The 18,766-nt window shown below is 35.1% G+C and overlaps 2 protein-coding genes across 13 annotated transcripts; one reads left to right on the top strand and one right to left on the bottom strand.

Moving 5' to 3' along the window:
- Positions 1-1,604: 1,604 nt before the first annotated feature.
- On the top strand, positions 1,605-2,944 carry LOC132305092 (mitogen-activated protein kinase kinase kinase 2-like). The gene is made up of 5 exons (XM_059802774.1): positions 1,605-2,374; positions 2,462-2,477; positions 2,638-2,693; positions 2,788-2,853; positions 2,917-2,944. The coding sequence occupies exons 1-5, from the start codon at positions 1,605-1,607 to the stop codon at positions 2,942-2,944; spliced, it is 936 nt and encodes a 311-aa protein (XP_059658757.1).
- A 1,480-nt stretch (positions 2,945-4,424) lies between these two features.
- On the bottom strand, positions 4,425-16,344 carry LOC132303484 (uncharacterized). 12 transcript variants are annotated; one of them, XR_009481236.1, is made up of 8 exons: positions 16,004-16,342; positions 14,725-14,790; positions 14,411-14,463; positions 11,640-11,954; positions 11,528-11,570; positions 10,308-10,366; positions 9,997-10,058; positions 4,506-4,995 (listed from the first exon to the last, which is right to left on the bottom strand). XR_009481236.1 is itself a non-coding variant. In XM_059800758.1 (6 exons), exons 2-6 carry the CDS (start codon positions 14,741-14,743, stop codon positions 4,663-4,665), a joined length of 564 nt encoding a protein of 187 aa, XP_059656741.1. In that variant the 5' UTR covers positions 14,744-14,790; positions 16,004-16,337; the 3' UTR covers positions 4,506-4,662. The 12 variants fall into 12 exon arrangements, 2 of the variants coding, with proteins under 2 accessions (XP_059656742.1, XP_059656741.1); XR_009481238.1 differs by lacking the exon at positions 9,997-10,058 and having other exon boundaries at positions 11,640-11,728; positions 11,845-11,954; positions 16,004-16,341; XR_009481235.1 differs by having other exon boundaries at positions 11,528-11,954; positions 16,004-16,343.
- Between the last annotated feature and the right edge of the window lie 2,422 nt (positions 16,345-18,766).

Genomic DNA, 18,766 nt, shown 5'->3' with positions numbered 1-18,766 from the left:
TTAAGTATGAAAAATGAGCAAAGAATGGATTGAAATTACTGCAAAGATATAAAATTTTAAAAATACTCATTTCTCTTCCGATAATATCCTTATATATATATTACCCTTATATATATTACTGTTTACCCTTATATTATATATATATATACACACACACACTAAATCGACGCCATATATGTAATAATATGATAAGATATACATACATACATACATAATATGGTAAGCGTTACCTTTGGCTATGTTACCTTTACCTTTTCCTTTGGTGCCCCAATTTTTTGAAACGGACGGTCAAATACCCAACGAATACCATTTATGACTGATCAAAAGCCCCCGTTAGGGTTTTGGAAATGGAATGGGTTTTGAGTCCTTTTGAACTGCACCATGATTAACACTTACGAGTTGAGGGGTCGAGTCCCGTAACGAGCAATTTGTGAAACCAACAACCAAAATTAGAAAACATATATCCGTTGCTTTCTCTCTCTTATCACACACACAAGATCAAAACATATAGCCGTTGGCAGATTGAAACCCACAAACACACACTCACACAGATTGAAACCCTACTGCAATTGTTACTTCACGAATTAGTCGCTTTCTGATTGAAAACATATAACCGTTGCTCGCTCTCTCAGACACACGCTGATTGAAAACACAGAGATTGAAACCCTATTGCAATTGTTACGTCACGAATCAGTCCCTTCAACACCATCTCTGATTGATTACAGAAGAATCCTTTTAAGCTTGTTGGTTTCGCGATTCAGTCTGTCTCTCTTTCTTGGTTTAGACTTGATCAGAAGAACCCATTATAGGGTTAGGCGTGGCTTCCTTCAACACCATCTCGGCTTGATTACTGTGTCTCTCTCTCAAACTCAAAGCTTCAATCTTGGTAATTAACGCTCTCCGTTAATTCTTATGTCCTTGTCTTTCCAACGGTTATTATCAATATTCTGAAGAATAAATTCGTGCCCTCCTCTCAAATTTAAAAGAAGTGCAATTGCTTTATCATCATCACCAATTGGAATATCTTCCTGCCATTTAAGTAATCTGTAAGACTTAATACGAAAGTTTCATACTTCTAATTGCTTTATCATCATCATCATCAATTCTTCACCAAATTAAGGAGGAGTTCTTTTCCTTCTAATTGCTGTATCATCATCATCATCATCATCAATTCCTCAAGATTTCCTTCTAATTGCTTGATCATCATCATCATCAATATCAGGAACAGAGAGATGGAAAGGAAGATGCTGTGGATGCGAGGAAGAAAATTGGGGATGGGGAGCTTTGGTGTGGTGTCTTTAGCAAAGGAATATCAGGAAGGTATTTTTATGGCTGTCAAATCTGCAGAGATCTCTGTCTCACACTCCCTTGCCAAAGAGAAAAGGATTCTTCAGCAACTTGAAGGCTGTCCTTACATTCTTAGCTGTTTCGGGGACGGGCTTACGACTGAGAAAGGAATTACTCTGTACAATATAATGCTGGAGTTTGCATCCGGCGGTAGCTTGGCTGACCGTGTAGAGGGGTCCGGTGGTAAAGGATTGTCAGAGTTTTAGGTCAAGCAATACACAAAAACGGTTCTCATTGGTCTCAGTTACATTCACAAGATGGGTTACGTTCATTGTGATATAAAGCCCCATAATATCCTACTTGTGAGTGAGGATACTAAGAGTTTTATTATTCCGAGGTTGAATTTGAAAAGGGACAAAGAAATAGCAAAAATTGCTGATTTTGGGCTTGCAATGAAGATTGGAAAGAAGAGAAGTCCCAAGTTGAGGGGGACCGCTATGTATTTGGCGCCAGAGTCGGTTCGTCATCAAGAATACCAACCTCATTCGGATATTTGGGCATTTGGGTGTACTGTGTTACAGCTGATTACTGGGACATCTCCATGGCATTGCGAGCCACACACTCAGCCTTGTGATCTTTTGTATCACATCGGTTGGGGTAAAAAACTGCCTGAGATTCCAAGCTGGGTGTCTAAAGAGGCGAAAGATTTCTTGGAGAAGTGTTTGGTTGATGATCCAAAGTCACGGTGGTCTGCCGACATGCTCTTGGGCCATTCCTTTGTGACATCTATGGGCAGTGCTACTAAGGATGTTAAAGAAGAAACAAGAAACACAGCACGTGTTTCATCACCTCTGACTTCATCACTTGAACTTCAAATAAATCCTTATAAGATTATGTCAAAGAGAAGGCTTGATAGACAACAAATTGAAGTGAATTGCAGCAGTAAGAGAAGAAGAAAAATGGAAGAGGTCCAGGAATTGGCACAACAGCCTAATGCAAAATGCTATCAACGTTACTGGGGAGTGAAGAGAACTGCAACAGTTAATGATTCAAGGGATCCTGTCAATTTCTCTTTGGAAGGGCTATGGTGATATCTATCTATATCTTGGATGCTGAAAGCCAATGATCAGCCTGACTGAAGATCTTTTGCTTTGGTGTTTTGTATTTTAATCAGCTTTGATGCCGTGCAGGTTTCCTTTGTTGAGAAATGGAAACACTGCCTGATTATATGTAGCATATTAGGCTGTTAATATGTATAGGGACACCACGTGTTACATTTGTACAGTTATTCACATATATATATACAAATTATTTCCTTACTGGGAAAAAATTAATAATAATTTGCTGCAGTTTGGAACATTCCTCCCTCTTGATGTTCATGGCCTTATTGGGATACAAATCATCACGTTTGTACAGTTATTCACATTTTTAGCGTATTAGGCTGTTGATATTTCACTGCATTCTGGTTTAGCTTCAGTTTTTCTGTGGCCTTATTGGTAGTTGTTGTTCTGATGGTGGGTTGCAGTTTAAGTGTGTGCCTGGATTTCAGTTTGCTGCTGAATTCCTGTTAGTTTAACTGGAACTTTGTGTTTCTGATATTTTTTGTTGCTAGTTAACTTTGTTTTTTAGGAGTTTGGTTCACGATATTGCTAGTTAACTTTGTCCCCAGGGTAAGCCCTAGTCAGTGTACTCCCTCTTCTTTGATACAAAAATGGCCTTTTTAATTTTTCAAAACAAAGAAATATTAAAACAAGATTCTCTCCCTGCTTAACCTTCAGATTCGAGGTATTAAGCTAACTGCAGTCTGCATAATTGCATTGGAGCTGAAGATAGTATTGATTGGTTCATTTTGCTCAAGAACTATGGAGACTGGTTCATTTTTCAGTTCTGACAGGATTCACTAAGAAATACACTTACAGACAAATATTACTTCACCCGGACCATTTGAAGAGTCAAGAATCAAAATTTTCTTAATTCAGTCTCTTGCAGTAGTGATCATAGTGTTAGACTGATTATGTGGGAAGTAGTGGATATGAGGAGTCTTAAACTTTCGGAAATTTTGAATGCTCCAAATGACTGAGTTGTATCTATGTGAAATCCTTAGCTGGTGTGGAGTTGTTGGGGAAGTCCAGTTACCTTCCTATCTGCTGGGGAAGCTTCAGGCCTCCTTTCCTTGTGCCTCTATTCAGCATATTAGGCTGTTAGATGGTGTGTTGTTGTTTATTAGTTTTGGGGGCTGAACTGGGGTGGTTTTTGTTGGTTAGTGTTTTTGTATAGGCACTCTGTGTGTTTGCTGGTGGTTTTTACTTTCCTTGATTGCTGGATTTTGGACTGGTTTAGTCCTATGTACTCTGTGGGGGTTTCTCTCTTGTTTTGGTTTAGTTTTTTTAATAAAAGCTCACTTGGGAAAAATATATATATATAATATAAAATTTGGCCCTTTTAAATATTGTTTGCATTTGAAAACATGCGAGTAGGAATTAATTAAAAAAAATATATTATAAATTTAAATGAGGGTAAAAAGGGACAATATCTCTCTCTCTCTTCATTTCCTCCCACATTAGGATGGAAGGGCGAAGCAGTGGTGCCGGAGGGATGAGGCTCCTTCTCCTAGTCCTCTCCCTCGTACCCAAGATTTGTACGAGAGGGGATGACTTTGAACAATCCATCCTCCATTCCCTCCCTCGCTCTTCCTTCCCGCTTACCAAACATGGCCTTAAGTCGAATGCTACCCCCAAACACAATTATGTTTCTCATCTCCTTTCAAACCCACCATTCCGTAGAATAAAACAGCATCAAACTCTCCTCTCAAGGCCAAGCATAGAGGGTTACCTTTATTTGGTTACAGTTCCATCACTAGTCATGTTATTTTAGAAATTGCACAATATTAATTCATTAAAATAGGTATGACAAAATTCATTTCTTGCATGTGTAATCATCATTATCTAAGGAAATTGATCAAACAAATGACAAAACGTACCCAATACCTAGGACCTCAATTATACAGCTATACATGTATATATATACACACATACTCACATATAGACATATATATAATACAAAACAAATGAATAACTACTGATAATTAAAAAGACTTGCAAAAATTAACAACTAATACTTGCTTTCATTCCTGGTGGGAAAAACAAAAATTATGAATAAATAACGGAATTAGGTATGAAAACAGAGCAACATGTTCCATTTTTCTATACAGAGTTCAATTAGATCAATATATTACATCTGCATAGATTTACATTATGAAAACTCAATTACTTGAGGAGTTCAATCTTTGCAATTGCCAGTGTGTCTCAATTTTACAATTAAACCAGCTGAATGCAACTCACGGCTTCATACAAAATCTGTAACACATTGTCAGTTTCATGAAAAAAAACAGAACGTAGCATATTGGCAATGGAGATAATGGTAGAAACGATGTCTATTTGAGAAGAGACCGAAGAGTAGCAGGGAGGTGTAAATGAGTGAAGCTTCTGCAAGAGGGGTTTTGTACACAAACTCGTCAATAAGGAAAGAAATTGTCGTCTGAAAATACAATGTTTCTAGCACCAGTAGAATAAATTCAGTTTCCAGAACTGAGCCAATTTCGAATTTGAGCATAACTCGGATGAACATCAAATGATGCTGCAACGACTCCTTTCTTCTGCCAGCTGTTCTGCTGCTTGCTGATAACTGTTTGCCTGTACCAAGCCCATACTGGTATATTCCAGAGAGATACAAAAGAACATCAATATATAGAAACTGATCCACAAAGACAGAGACAGAGAGAGCATGCAACACGAAGAAAAGCTATGCAGAAGATGGAAGTATATATACACACACAAACAAACATGAAATTATATGGCATCCATTGGACATACTACCATGGAAGGTAGTATGTGGCAACTTAATTGTGCACAAACAAGCAGGGCACCACCAGACAAATCAAGTCCTACTTAAGAAATCTGCATCAAGAATATGGGTAAAGCAAATGATTTCTGAGAGGAATGAGAAATCTATAGACACGACAATCAAGAATCAAATTCTTATTTCTTTTAAGTCATGTCTTTTACATGAGATTTCAGGGATATATTCCAAAGACCTGAAGATTTTGAAATCTTATTTAGGCCCATTTCTGGGATTTTAAATACCTCTGGACTCGATCAACCTACAACATTTGAGAATACCATCCAAGATCACGGGATTTGATGAACCCATAGGACTCATTGTCGGGTAGACTACTACAACATGCTGAATGATAAGAACAGACTCTCTCTCTCCACTCACAAATCTACATAATAATAATTCATAATCTCTCTCTCTCTCTCTCTCTCTCTCTCTCTCTCTCTCACTCACAAATCTACATAATAATAATTCATAATCTGACTAATTTCAAAGCCTGAGATGAAAATTTGGAAACATCAATTGGGCACAATGTTGGTATTACAGAGCTTTATTACATAGAAGTGATGAAAAATTCATGGGTAACCCAATAAAAAAGACCATCACAATAAGCTGCTGAAATAAGCCCAATTTTTTAACACTTCTTTTTACTCTTTCTGATAGTGACGACATCCATTATCTCATCACCTTTTCTTAACATGTGCAAAAGGCTTATCAAGGGAAATGGCAAATGCAAGTGCTATAGGTTAGATTTCGGGTGTTAAAATATGCAGAAGAGCTCCAGAGATTACACACCTTTTTGTGGATGACTACTGTTTTGCAAGGCAAACTAGTAATGAGGTGCATATATTAAAAGGATTGTTACAATGGTATGAAGTGGCATATGTGGGCAAGAAGTGAATTTTGATAATTCTGCTATCTTCTTCAGAAGTAAATACAGAATTTTAAGAGAGAAATTATGCTCTTTATCAGGGAATCATAACGAGGGAGATCCAAGAAGGAAATCTTGGCTTTCCTGCAAAACGTAATGAGAGCTACATGGAATAGATGTCTACATGGAATCCTATACACGTTTTTATAAACCTGTTTCAAAACAACTTCTTAAAAGTACTCCAATGGACACATTTCCCAATGAGGCTATAAATAAGAGGTCCTATACACATTTTTATAAACCTGTTTCAAAACAACTTCTTAAAAGTACTCCAACCGACACATTTCCCAATGAGGCTATAAATAAGAGGTCCCTTCCCTTTTGAGCAACTTATACGCATACTCATTTTGGGGTAAACCTCTTGCAAAATCTTACATCATATTTGAAAATCTTAGAGATATTTGTTATTTTCATCTAGAGCTGAGCTTTCATTACTTGCTTCATCTATTACTCTGGAGAGAGAGCTTTGATTTGTATATCTATTCATTGAGGGATAATTGTAGTGAGCTTTGAGTTGTATATTAGTCCATTGAGTGGCATCTACTGTTGTGCTCAAACTCTTATCATTCTTGTCATTGTTGTCAAGGGCTAGTGTAACCCTCAAAGTAAGTGAGGTGCTCACTTAGCAAAGAGAGACAAGCTTGAGGAGCTCTGTAAAGCTTTTCTCTTCACCTGTGAAGGAGAGTGAGATAGTGCATTTTGGGAATCCACAAGAAGTGCTCTAGGGGCGTGGACGTAGGTGGGGGAGCTGAACCACATAAAGATTTGGTGTCCTTGTGTTTGCATTTCCCTAACCCTATTTATTTATCTTTGAGTTTTGCTTTTAGCACACACTATTGTAGTTATTTTTGCTATATTCAGTTACACACCAAGTGTTTGAGAAAAATATAAAAACTAATAGTTTGCCGAAACACCCAATGACACAGTTTATGGAGAATGTTGGGAACTCGAGATTAACAAAGAAAGCAATTTCATGAATATCGGAATGTTTTGAAGGAAACAGAACTGGAATTTAGCAGTAGGAGCAATGTTAAGCGATGATAACAGAGAATCTGTAGTAATGCTGGAGAAACCCCCAGATAATGGATGGTGCAAGGTATAAGTGGATGCATCATGCATCCTTTAACAAGAAAGTGAATAAAGCAAGGGGAAGATTTTGTGAGATGGTCTTCTGGTGGTGCTCTTCATGCTGCAATGAAATATTTGCAAAATATTGAAGATGTGGGCTGAAGCACTAATCCTTCGATCGGCTGTTCAGTGTGTGATTGAATTGATCTTGCAGAAAGTCGTCTTTGGAAATAATGCTAAGTTGGAGATTGGTGCTATAACAGGCATGCTCATGTAATATCATCCAACTCAATATTATTCAAGACATTAACAAGATGTTAGCTCTTTTTGAGGAGTTGAAGCATATCAGACAGAAAGCTAATATGGCAGCTCACTTGGCAAGGAAGGCATTAAGGAATGGCTGTAGTTGTAATAACCTAGATTCTCTTCCGTTAGGGGTGAGAAAAGCTGTAGGAGACTGATTGTTTGAATTTCTGATTTATATTAATAAAACATTTTATTGGCTTTTGGGTTGGGGGGAGAGAGAGAGAAAGAAAAACCTCTCATATTGGTAATCAATTATCTTTTTCCGGTTTTAGATCATCAAAGCCCCAGGGGGAAAAAAAGTACATTTTCATCCCTGAACAAGCTACGTAATTCTTTAACTATTAATTGAGTGATTTAGATTTGGGCTTTCTGGCAGACAACTTGGAGTTTCAACTTCCTGAGAGACTTGCACATAAGAACTTGACTCAGAAGAACAAATGAATTAAAAATTACACACACCCCTCCCATCGCAGGAACACGAAATAAAAAGTCGATATGCAGTTATCAAGATCACGCACCAATCATAAATTGCATTTCATTACACATTCCGAATCATTTAAATTATCAAATCGCATTCAGCAAAAAGAATACAATGTGTTAAGCATAGCCAGAAAATTTTAAGCTCGTATCCTGCATGTGCAGTTTATTATCATATGGACACACTCAGAATCTATTTAGTACAGCGAAAAACTGAGAACTGGTAGATAAATTGGGATTAAGTTGCAAATTAAGTCAGAATAGCAAAATCAAATGTGAAGTATGAAAGTTATTTTTAAACTTCCTTGGAATAAAAAAATAAATTCAAAAAAATCATATAAAAATCAGGAATGGTACAAATTAATTGATCTATTCATAAATGGATCAGGAATTATGAATGAAATCTACGGAGTCTTTAAATGAAAAGAGAAATTGGGTTAATTACACTCACACCCCCTGAGTTTTGATATATTAACAGCTAGATGAAAGTTGGCCATTTTTTGAACAGTGGCACCCCCTGTTAGCTTTTTCCTTTAAAAAAAACCTGTGAAATGTCTATACAACCTTGTAGACCCATGAAACTGTTGCTTCTTCTTTAGATAGTGTCTCCATCTAAAGAAGGATCCATGAACACACATAACACAGAAAATGATTATAGACCCTTTTTGACCAAAATAAGCATATACACGACTTCTGAGTTTGCATGTAGGATCAAAAACGTATACACGACTCTCGAGTGTAAATGCAGAAAATGATCAATAAGAAGTGTTTAACTCTTTCCACAGTAAACTATTGAAATGGTCTTCAATGATAGGTTTGGGCTAGAGGAGTAGGGCTGCAGATGAACCGAGCAGAACAGAGCTCCAACATGTTCTGGCTCAGCTCACTAGGGCCAAGGGCGGATCCAGGATTTCTCAATGGGGTGGGCTAAATCAAAATATATCTAAGTATAAAGTTACAAACATATATATATGTATGTATATATATGTATGTATATATATATGTATACATATATATATATGTATGCAAAGACAATAATTAATATATATATATATGTATGATATATGTAGTATCATATTAGATTAGCAAAGTAAGTTATAAATATAAAATATTGATTATTGTCTTTGCTTGTAACTTTGAGTGCATCAGAGCTTTCCATTTCATTGTTGTACACTTCCTAGATCCGATGTATGAAACAAGCCAAAATCTCACAGCCCTATCCTTGGTTCACAGTTATCGTACACTTTGGTGCCCCCGACTATATATCTTTCCCTCTACAAGTCCATATCTATAGAAGTCGCCCATGCCAATATTAGTCAAGACGCTCAGAGAGCTTATTTTGTCCTCAGTTGGGTAATTCTTATTGGTGGGCTCTCTCTTCTTTTTTTTTTCTTTTTTTTTCCCTAGTTGGGACTCACACACACTGCTTCCAATGAGGTCCGAACCCCTTACCTCCCTTTGAGAAGTAGGAGCCTTGTACTCCCTCTTCTTTGCTGTTTCAGTTTCAACATTTCAAAAGCTCTATCATTGCTCAAACTGCTAAAGTTAAATTAAAACTACAGAGAGTCTTCTTTTTCTTTTTCACAGATAAAATTAGGGTTTAGTGAGATGAAAAAGAAGAGAGCCCATGTAGATGAATCATATTACACACCATTGTTTCAGAATTTCAGGAACTGAAAAATCGTGTGTGAACTGACCAAAGATTCTTGTAACTAAAAGAATTAGACACTATGCTCAATAGTATGTCTTCAACTCTAAATTTCCTTCAATTCTAAGTGTTTTGATTTAATTTGAGTGCTTCAACATATTATCAACATCATCAGTCGTCATCATCACTAGAGTCAACGTTGACATCAACATCCTCATCTAGAATCGTTATCTAGAATCATGTAATCCTCTGGCATAGATATACATTTGATTAAGATAAATTGAAAAGAGACTTCCTATCATAATTGGTCATTTTAAAACCAACATCACTGCTACAACGGTAAGGGGATTTATATAATTCAATTAGTTAGGCAAAAAAAACATACCTATTTTCGTATTTCCTACTCCACCCATTCTAATCAACTCTCTTCTTTCTATTAAAAAAGACCTACATTATTAGCACAAAAGAGGAAAAGTTTTAAAAGCGTTAATAAACTTGTAAAACATATATTCTGAAATTGAAAACTAAACTTCCAAGTCTTTAATTCCCATTAATAAATTGTTCGAGCATCACATCATAACAATATTATATATATGTATGTAGAAACAAAATATTAGTATGTAAAACATGAATAAATAAACGTAACCAATAACTAAACATGCCAATTAAAATTTTAGAAAAAGTAAGAGTTTGTACCTGATGACTGAGGAGGCATGTTTTTTGAACCTTGTTCTTGCTAAATGTTAAGGCTAACCCTAAAAATAAGAAAACACTCAAGTTGTGAGGAAGAGGTTTTCACAATCTCACTCATAACAATTAAAACACCACCATCTAAATACTATATGTATCATGTATCAACCCACCCAACTATGCTTTCAGTCAAAATGTTGGACACCTATCCGTAGAAAGAGGTGTGACTACGGATAGGTGTAATTAGCACATATTATACTCAGCTCTTATGTTAAATTAATCCAATAACAAAGTACAATGCATCAGTTTAGGAATAATCTTCAAAATTAACAAATCAATATCCTGATATTCTGCATTCTAATAACAAAAGAAAATCAAAAACCAAAATTTGAAAATAAAAATATGGCAAAAAGATTGAATATATCCTTCGTGCATTACACAGATTGTATTTCTATGTGAAACAAAACATCCAGGATTTCTCAATAGGGTGGGCTAAATCAAGATATATTAACAAAATCAACGGTTGTTTAATTCATTTTAGTTAACTAACAATGTTTCTTTAGACAATTGACTAATTAAGGCATAGAAAATCCTATTTAGGTAATTAATAAAAAATAAATAAAATACCAATTTATTTCACCACTCAGTACCCTATCTCTTCTTTTGACCAATTTACTAATCCTATTTGAGAATCTACTAGTGGAAGCAGAGTGTGACGTAGTTCATGGCAAGCCCCTTCCAGCACTATGGAATTCACTCAAAAGCATGCTTTTTTAAGTATTTTAATTTTCAAGAAGAAACTTTAGAGCTTTACCCTATATTAAGTACCTTTGCTTGTCAAAGCTCTTGTTATGATTTTTTTTTTTTTTTTTTAGTTCTAAAAAGATTTCGATCTTCAAAACGCTTGGCATGTTAATAAAAATTGTTTCAGATTCAATCTCAGATTTCTAATCCAATTCAGATTCCTTTTTTTCCTTTCGCCACATGCCCTTTCACAATTCCAATGAATCCCCGGTAAGGGTAGAAATGTAAAGAGTAATTACGATTTTAAAATGCTTATGTACAAATAAGTTGGTACGCTATTACAACTTATAGTGGATAAATAAAATAGCATAACTGAGAAGAAGTGAGTTATATATGCAATATTTCCAATATACACTATTAAATTTATAAATAATTTAATAAAAATGTTATAGCAATCATCTTGGTTGATAAAAAACACTCACTTTTGGCCTGTTCCTCAATGGCAACACTTATGGCTTCAACTTCCTGAAGAATTGCAATGAAATCAGATTACAACTAATTTGTTAACAAATAAGATTTTTGGACACAACCAACCGTGGTGTTCTTGTCCACATAGTCGATCAATTTCAATGCATCTGATTTTCTTTCTTTTTCCGCTTCTTCCGTCCCCTTCACTCCTTATTCTGTTATTTTCAACAACTTCCAATTGTAATACATTTTCCATCCAAGTGCTACACCAGGCAAAATCCCAATATCTGTAATTGTACGAATTAATTAAGAAATTCCACAGTCCATGCACCTGGTGGTTGGAGTTGATCAAGTCGCGAGCCACTGGAGGCAGAGGTGGTTTATGGACAAAAATAGCCTGTTGTAGACACCTTATTGCTCTAAGCCATTTCGACTTCTGACCTTTTGTTTAGCATGAGAGAAAAGAAAAGAAAGGACAGCATTAATTACTAGAGAAAAGAGAAGTAAAGAAAGTATAGCTAATGTATTCATGTTTGGATAATAAATTAGGAAGGAAAAGAAAGGAAATGATAGCATAGAATAGATACTATTTTAACCAATTTACTATAATACCATTTTGTATTTATATTACAAATTAGAAATAAGTTGATTTCGTGTCTCACGGGTAATGGCATCTCTAAGCTTAGGCTATAGCATCTAATTGCTTCAATCATCCCTTATTTGACATACTCTTTCAATGTTCACAACCTATGCCAACGATATAACACGGCTAACTCTTATAAATATATATTATTATTTTTTCTGAATGTGGCCGTATTAATGCAATAATATACCAAATGATACCAGGAAATAAGAAAACAGTGGCTGACAACACTCACCTAAGAACAGCAACTAATAAGAAAAAATCTTACTAAAGTGGCAAGCAGAAAAGCAAAATGAAAAATCAACTGACCTTGACACACATACAGAAAGTAGGAATTGCATTTTGCATTGTCAAAACTGCATTCTAAGAAACAAACAGATTTGCAGGGGACATTTTAAACATATGCCTGATAAAGATTTACCAAAAAGTATTCTTGGTCATGCTGGATGAGGGAGTTCTCAAAGACGATTTGATAGCAAAAATATAGAATGCCTATGAAGGTTGACATCAGAGCTAAATACCATATTTATTCTCGTGTGTTAAGAAGGGGAATGGTGAAAGAAAATGTGTACAAAATGTAAATAATGATAATAATTACCAAAGAGCGCGCCCCCTTAGTAGCATTACTCTAGATAGAGATATTTGCCTCACCAAGATCAGCCCAGAAACATCATTACAAGCTCATTAGCTGAGCAGTACAAAGGATAGGCATAACTGTACCACTTGTACATTCTTCATATATGACCCAAATTTTATTGGGTGCACTGCTAGTATCTTGACAATGAAATAATAGTAAAATATCAACTATACTACCAAAAATGGTTACCATTACTGATAAATCTTATCTAGTACCCTTGGTAAAGAAAATACAATTTCAACTCAACCCAACAAAACATTTTCTCTGTACAACCTTGTCGACCCATGAAACTATTGCTTCTTCTTTAGACGGTGTCTCCATCTAAAGAAGGTTCCATGAACATACATAACACAGAAAATAATTATAGACCCTTTTTGACCAAAATAAGCATATACACGACTTCTGAGTTTGCATGTAGGATCAAGAACATATACACGACTCTCGAGTGTGAAGGCAGAAAATGATCAATAAGAAGTGTGTAACTCTTTCCACTGTAAACTATTGAAATGGTCTTCAATGGTAGGTTTGGGCTAGAGGAGTAGTGCTGCAGATGAACCCAACAGAACAGAGCTCCAACATGTTCTGGCTCAACTCACAATAGCCAAGGGCGGATCAAGGATTTCTCAATGGGGTGGACTAAATCAAAACATATTTAAGTATAAAGTTACAAACATATATATATGTGTGTGTGTGTGTGTGTGTGTGTGTGTGTGTGTGTATCTGTATGATATACGTAGTATCATACTAGATTAGGAAAGTAAGTTATAAATATATAATATTAATTATTGTCTCTGCCTGTAACTTTGAGTGCATCAGAGCTTTCCATTTCATTGTTGTACACTTCCTAGATCCGATGCATGAAACAAGCCAAAAGCTCACAACCATATCGTTGGTTCACAGTTGTCATACACTTTTGTGCCCCCAACCATATATCTTTCCCTCTACAAATCCATATCTATAGAAGTCGCCCATGCCAATATTAGTCAAGACGCTCAGAGAGCTTATTTTGTCCTAAGTTGAGTAATTCTTATTGGTGCACTCTCTCTTCCTTGCTGTTTCAGTTTCAACATTTCAGAAGCTCTGTCAATGCTCAAACTGATAAAGTTAAATTACAATTACATAAAGTCTTCTTTTTCTTTGTCACAGATAAAATTAGGGTTTAGAGAGATGAAAAAGAAGAGAGCCCAAGTAGATGAATCATATTACACACCATCGTTTTAGAATTTCAGGAACTGAAAATCCGTGTGTGAAGTGACCAAAGATTCTTGTAACTAAAAGAATTAGAAACTACGCTCAATAGTATGTCTTCAACTCTAAATTTCCTTTAATTCTAAGTGCTTTGACTTAATTTGAGTGCATCAATATATTATCAACATCATTCATCATCACTAGGGTCAACGTTGACATCAACATCCCGTCATTCTCATAACGTTGACATCAACATCCTCATCTAGAATCGTCATCTAGAATCACGTAATCTCCTTGCATAGATATACATTTGATTAAGATCAACTAAAAAGAGATTTCCTATCATAATTGGTCATTTTAAAACTAACATCACTGCTACAACGGTAAGCGGATTTATATAATTCAATTAGCTAGGCAAAAAAAACATACCTTTTTGCCTACTCCACCCATTCCCATCAACTTTCTTCTTTCAGAAAAGAGACCTATATTATTAGGACAAAAGAGGAAAAGTTTTAAAAGCGTTAATAAACTTGTAAAATATATATTCTGAAATTAAAAACTAAACTTAAAAGTCTTTAATTCCCTTTAATAAATTGTTCGAGCATCACATCATAACAATATTATACATATGTATGTAGAAACAAAAACAAAAACAAAAAATCAGTATGTAAAACATGAATAAATAAACGTAACCAATAGCTAAAAATGACAATTAAAATTTCAGAAAAAGTAAGAGTTTGTACCTGATGACTGAGGAGGCATGTTTCTTAAACCTTGTTGTTGCTAAATGTTAAGGCCCGATGCTAACCCTAAAAATAAGAAAACACTCAAGTTGTGAGGAAGATGTTTCACAATCTCACTCATAACAATAAAAACACCATCATCTAAGTACCATATGTATCATGTATCAACCCAACCCAACCCAACTATGCTTTTAGTCAAAATGTTGGACACCTATCCGTAGAAAGAGGTGTGATTACGGATAGGTGTTATTAGCACATATTATACTCAGCTCTTATGACTAATTAGTCCAATAACAAAGTACAATGCACCAGTTTAGGAATAATCTTCAAAATCAACAAATCAATATCCTGATATTCTGCATTCTAATAACAAAAGAAAATCAAATACCAAAATTTGAAAATAAAAATACCGCAGAAAGATTGAATATATCCTTTGTGCATTACACAGATTGTATTTCTATGTGAAACAAAACATCCAAGATTTATCAATGGGGTGGGCTAAATCAAAATATATCAACCAAAATCAACTGTTGTTTAATTCAATGTTAGTTAACTAACAATGGTTCTTTAGACAATTGACTGAATAAAGCATAGAAAATCCCATTTGGGTAATTAATAAAAAAAAATATACCAATTTATTTCTGAACAATTCACCACTCAGTACCCTATCTCTTCTTTTCACCAATTTCCTAATCCTATTTGAGAATCTACTAGTGGAAGCAGAGTGTGAGGTAGTTCATGGCAAGCCCCTTCCAACACTATGGAATTCACTCAAAAGCATGCTTTTTGTAAGTATTTTAATTTTCAAGAAGTAACTTTAGAGCTTTACCCTATATTAAGTACTTTTGCTTGTCAAAGTTCTTGTTATAATTTTTTTTTTTTAGGTCTGAAAAGAATTCCATCTTCAAAAAGCTTGGCATGTTGATAAAAATTGTTTCAGATTCAATCTTTGAAGATTTCTAATCCAATTCAGATTCTTTTTTTCTTTTTCTTTTTTTCTTTTTTCATGCCCAGATTCAAATTTTCTTGTCGACATAATTGACAACAAAAAAACAGAAGTTATAGAAATAAAATATATATATATTTGTTTTGCTGAAATAAAATGTAGATTACGGTGATTACCTCGAAATGCAATGCAAATTTTTTTACTTTATATTGTAAAAAAAAAAATTAAAAAGATCAAAAAAAATTCACCAAATAGGATTTAGTTTGCAAAACAAGAATTACAGACCTTGATTAGTTGATTTAGAAAAAAAATTAAAACAAAACCCATACATACAAGTTAGCAGTTGCAGAGAGAGAGAAGGGCAAGCTTGAGAGTTGAGAGCCAGCGGAACAGCGAACCCGAACTGGAACAACGGGCGATGGAAACTGAAAGATATGGGTTTTGATTTTTTGAACAATCTGAAATCATATGCCGATATGGGTTTTGAACTTTTGATTCTTGCAGACAGATAGATAAACTGAAATATATGGGTTTTGAACTTCTGATTCTTGTAGATCTTGTGTTTTGCACTTGCAGAGAGAGAGAGAGAGAGTTGAGAACGAGAATAGAGATGGAGGCGATTGGGGAGGTTGAAATGATTTGCCCTAAAAATAAGAGACGATTGGGGAGGCTGAAATGATTTGCCCTAAAACTATTTTTGTTTTTTTGTGACTCATCATCCATGGGCCTATAATGTTGAGGCCCCATAAATTTTGAGGCCCTAGTTGACCACCTTTGTCGCCTTGGGTCAGGGCCGGCCCTGCGCTTATTGGACTTGGGCCTTTATTTTAGTATGCTGGCTTAGTTGACTTGGGCTTATTGAGTGGGTTAATTCTATTAATATATTATTTTTTGGCTGGACTAAAATTAACGCAGTTAAAAATGATTTTTTTTTTTTTTTGTTTTTTTTTGAGTGGGCTCAAACTCACCAGAGCCCACCCCTACATCTGCACTTGACTAGAGCCAAGTATGTGTCTAGGCTCACCTTGTGTTTGGACGAGCTTAGCCTAACTTAGCTCAAGCTCGTCTTGATATGACAATATTTCAGTAAGCTCGAGCTTGTAGACGCGGTCTTTATAGATTCGCAATCTCCATCAAGATGTTTGTGATTCCTTCAATGATATCGACATGAGAAATATGAGAGGGAAAACTAGATGAGAGATGGATACATTATATTATATATATATATATAGAGAGAGAGAGAGAGAGAGTTTGTTGGATGATTAGGTTGTGGTAGTGAGTAAGGTTGGTCCTTGTTGTCAGTGGTGGGCAAGAAAGCACGGACAAGGAGATGGACATAATACGACATGGTCTATGATATGCCAAATATTAAAAAAAAAAAGAAAAAAAGAAAAGAAAAAAGGACATGGACACGAACACGAACACGAACACGGCAAGAATACGGTAATAAAAATAATAATATTTATTATATATATAAATTATATAAAATATTATTTCTCAATTTCTCCTCTTTCCATAACTCACTCTACCAATAACCTCAATAAGGTCATCAAATATGGGATTATAGTCAGTCCTGTATCTCTAACCAAGTCTATACATATTCTATAGTGAATCTATATTATAGAGAGAGCCTTGTTTCTCAATCTAGGGTTTCTTATAGTTTGACCATTATATGTGATCGTGAGTTTTAAACAAGTGATCATCAAAATTATCATCAAAGAACAATTTAATCTATTAAGAGCAGAAGGATTGAAAAAACCATGGACACTTAGGGGTGAATCTATTGACAAAGCGGACAACTTGGAGACTGAGTGGAGAGTTTGGTGAATAAGATCAATTGAAATTTAACAAAGATCAACAGAATTTCAAAATGTTAGTTAGATTCAAAATAATATGAATAAGACCTATTCACCCCCTGCTCTAACTCATAGCGCATACTCTAACCTTTCAGAGCCTTGGGTAACAGCTCAAACCTTTCAGAGCCTTGGGTAACGTTCCTCAGATTTATTGAGATTATAAACCATACATACCCTTAGAGCGTCAAATTAAATAAATTAATCAAATTTCTATGTATTAAGCAAGATTCATGTTCATGTTTGTAATGCTTATTTTGCTTATGGATTCTCCTTCGTAAAGTTATTTAGAAGTGTCTCCGTTTTTATTCTGGGTAGAGTTTTTATGGACTACTAGAATTTCACAATTGTAACCATAGAATATAAAAATAAGAAGCCTCTTGAGATGTAATGACGCAGGATGGTTTTCCATTTCCAGATGTTGGTGGTTGTTTTCTTCCGTGAAATTTCACTTTTCTTTGCATGGGTCCCTAACGTCATTGACATGCTTTGCAGGTTGGAAAGGAAAAAGACGACCAAGTTTCAATCTCCAAATTTCCACATTTCAAGGATTAGACTCATTATATACAATATACCGAAGTCAATGACTGAAAAACAACTTAAAAAGTAAAGGAGATAACATTGGGTCACAAGGACCTTACACTGTATGTATGTATGTATGTATGTGTATATGTGTGTGTGTATTCTTTAGGTTGATGGTAGAATAAATATACACATAATTTATATTTTCATATACAGAAACAAACCATAAATATGAAGCAATGTGTTATCTTTATTAGTAAGCAATGTAAGTCATTGCATTAAACCAAGAAGCGTGCAGAATACTAACACTATAAAGTTATCAATACCACAACAATGCACTGTCATGCACAAGTAATGGATCAAAGCATCTAAAAAATATAAGGTGGTGAGCATTGTGTTTAGTGGCAGTAGTACGTGATTGCATGTTTATGTCCGGTGTTAAGGCAATAAGGTTAGTGAGTTCTTGATCTTGCGATTTTGTGAAGAGTTTCTTAGGAAGGACGGTAACTGTAAGCTTCTTTCTTTAAGAAGGGTAAATTTTGAGAATGAAATCTCTTTAAGGAGGGTAGATCGTAGTGTCTCTGATTTTTCTTATTTTTTATTTTCCGAGATTTTTTTAATTATTGAGATTTTCCCTTTCGCATCTCGTTTTGTATGCCAAATACCGTAGGGTGTGCTTAGTGACTTCCGAAAGTTGTTTTGGGCATTTCTTTGAATTCAG

The sequence above is a fragment of the Cornus florida genome, unplaced genomic scaffold (assembly GCF_030987335.1).
Source record: "Cornus florida cultivar Cherokee Brave unplaced genomic scaffold, ASM3098733v1 CherokeeBrave_3.0.0_Hap2_Chr04, whole genome shotgun sequence".
Lineage (NCBI taxonomy): Eukaryota > Viridiplantae > Streptophyta > Magnoliopsida > Cornales > Cornaceae > Cornus > Cornus florida.
Note: the sequence above shows the minus strand (reverse complement) of the source record. Positions and strands in the feature narration are given on the sequence as shown.

What these genes read in the sequence shown, in the direction of transcription:
- LOC132305092 (XM_059802774.1), top strand. Translation starts at nt 1,605, where the DNA reads ATGGGTTACGTTCATTGTGATATAAAGCCCCATAATATCCTACTTGTG. An exon ending in ATTGGGATACAAATCATCAC is followed by an intron (nt 2,694 to 2,787) that starts GTTTGTACAGTT and finishes CCTTATTGGTAG; the next exon opens with TTGTTGTTCTGATGGTGGGT. An exon ending in CAGTTTGCTGCTGAATTCCT is followed by an intron (nt 2,854 to 2,916) that starts GTTAGTTTAACT and finishes TTTGTTTTTTAG; the next exon opens with GAGTTTGGTTCACGATATTG.
- LOC132303484 (XM_059800758.1), bottom strand. An exon ending in CATTGAGGAACAGGCCAAAA is followed by an intron (nt 10,367 to 11,527) that starts GTGAGTGTTTTT and finishes TCTTATTTTTAG; the next exon opens with GGTTAGCCTTAACATTTAGC. An exon ending in CATGCCTCCTCAGTCATCAG is followed by an intron (nt 4,996 to 10,307) that starts GTACAAACTCTT and finishes GGAATATACCAG; the next exon opens with TATGGGCTTGGTACAGGCAA.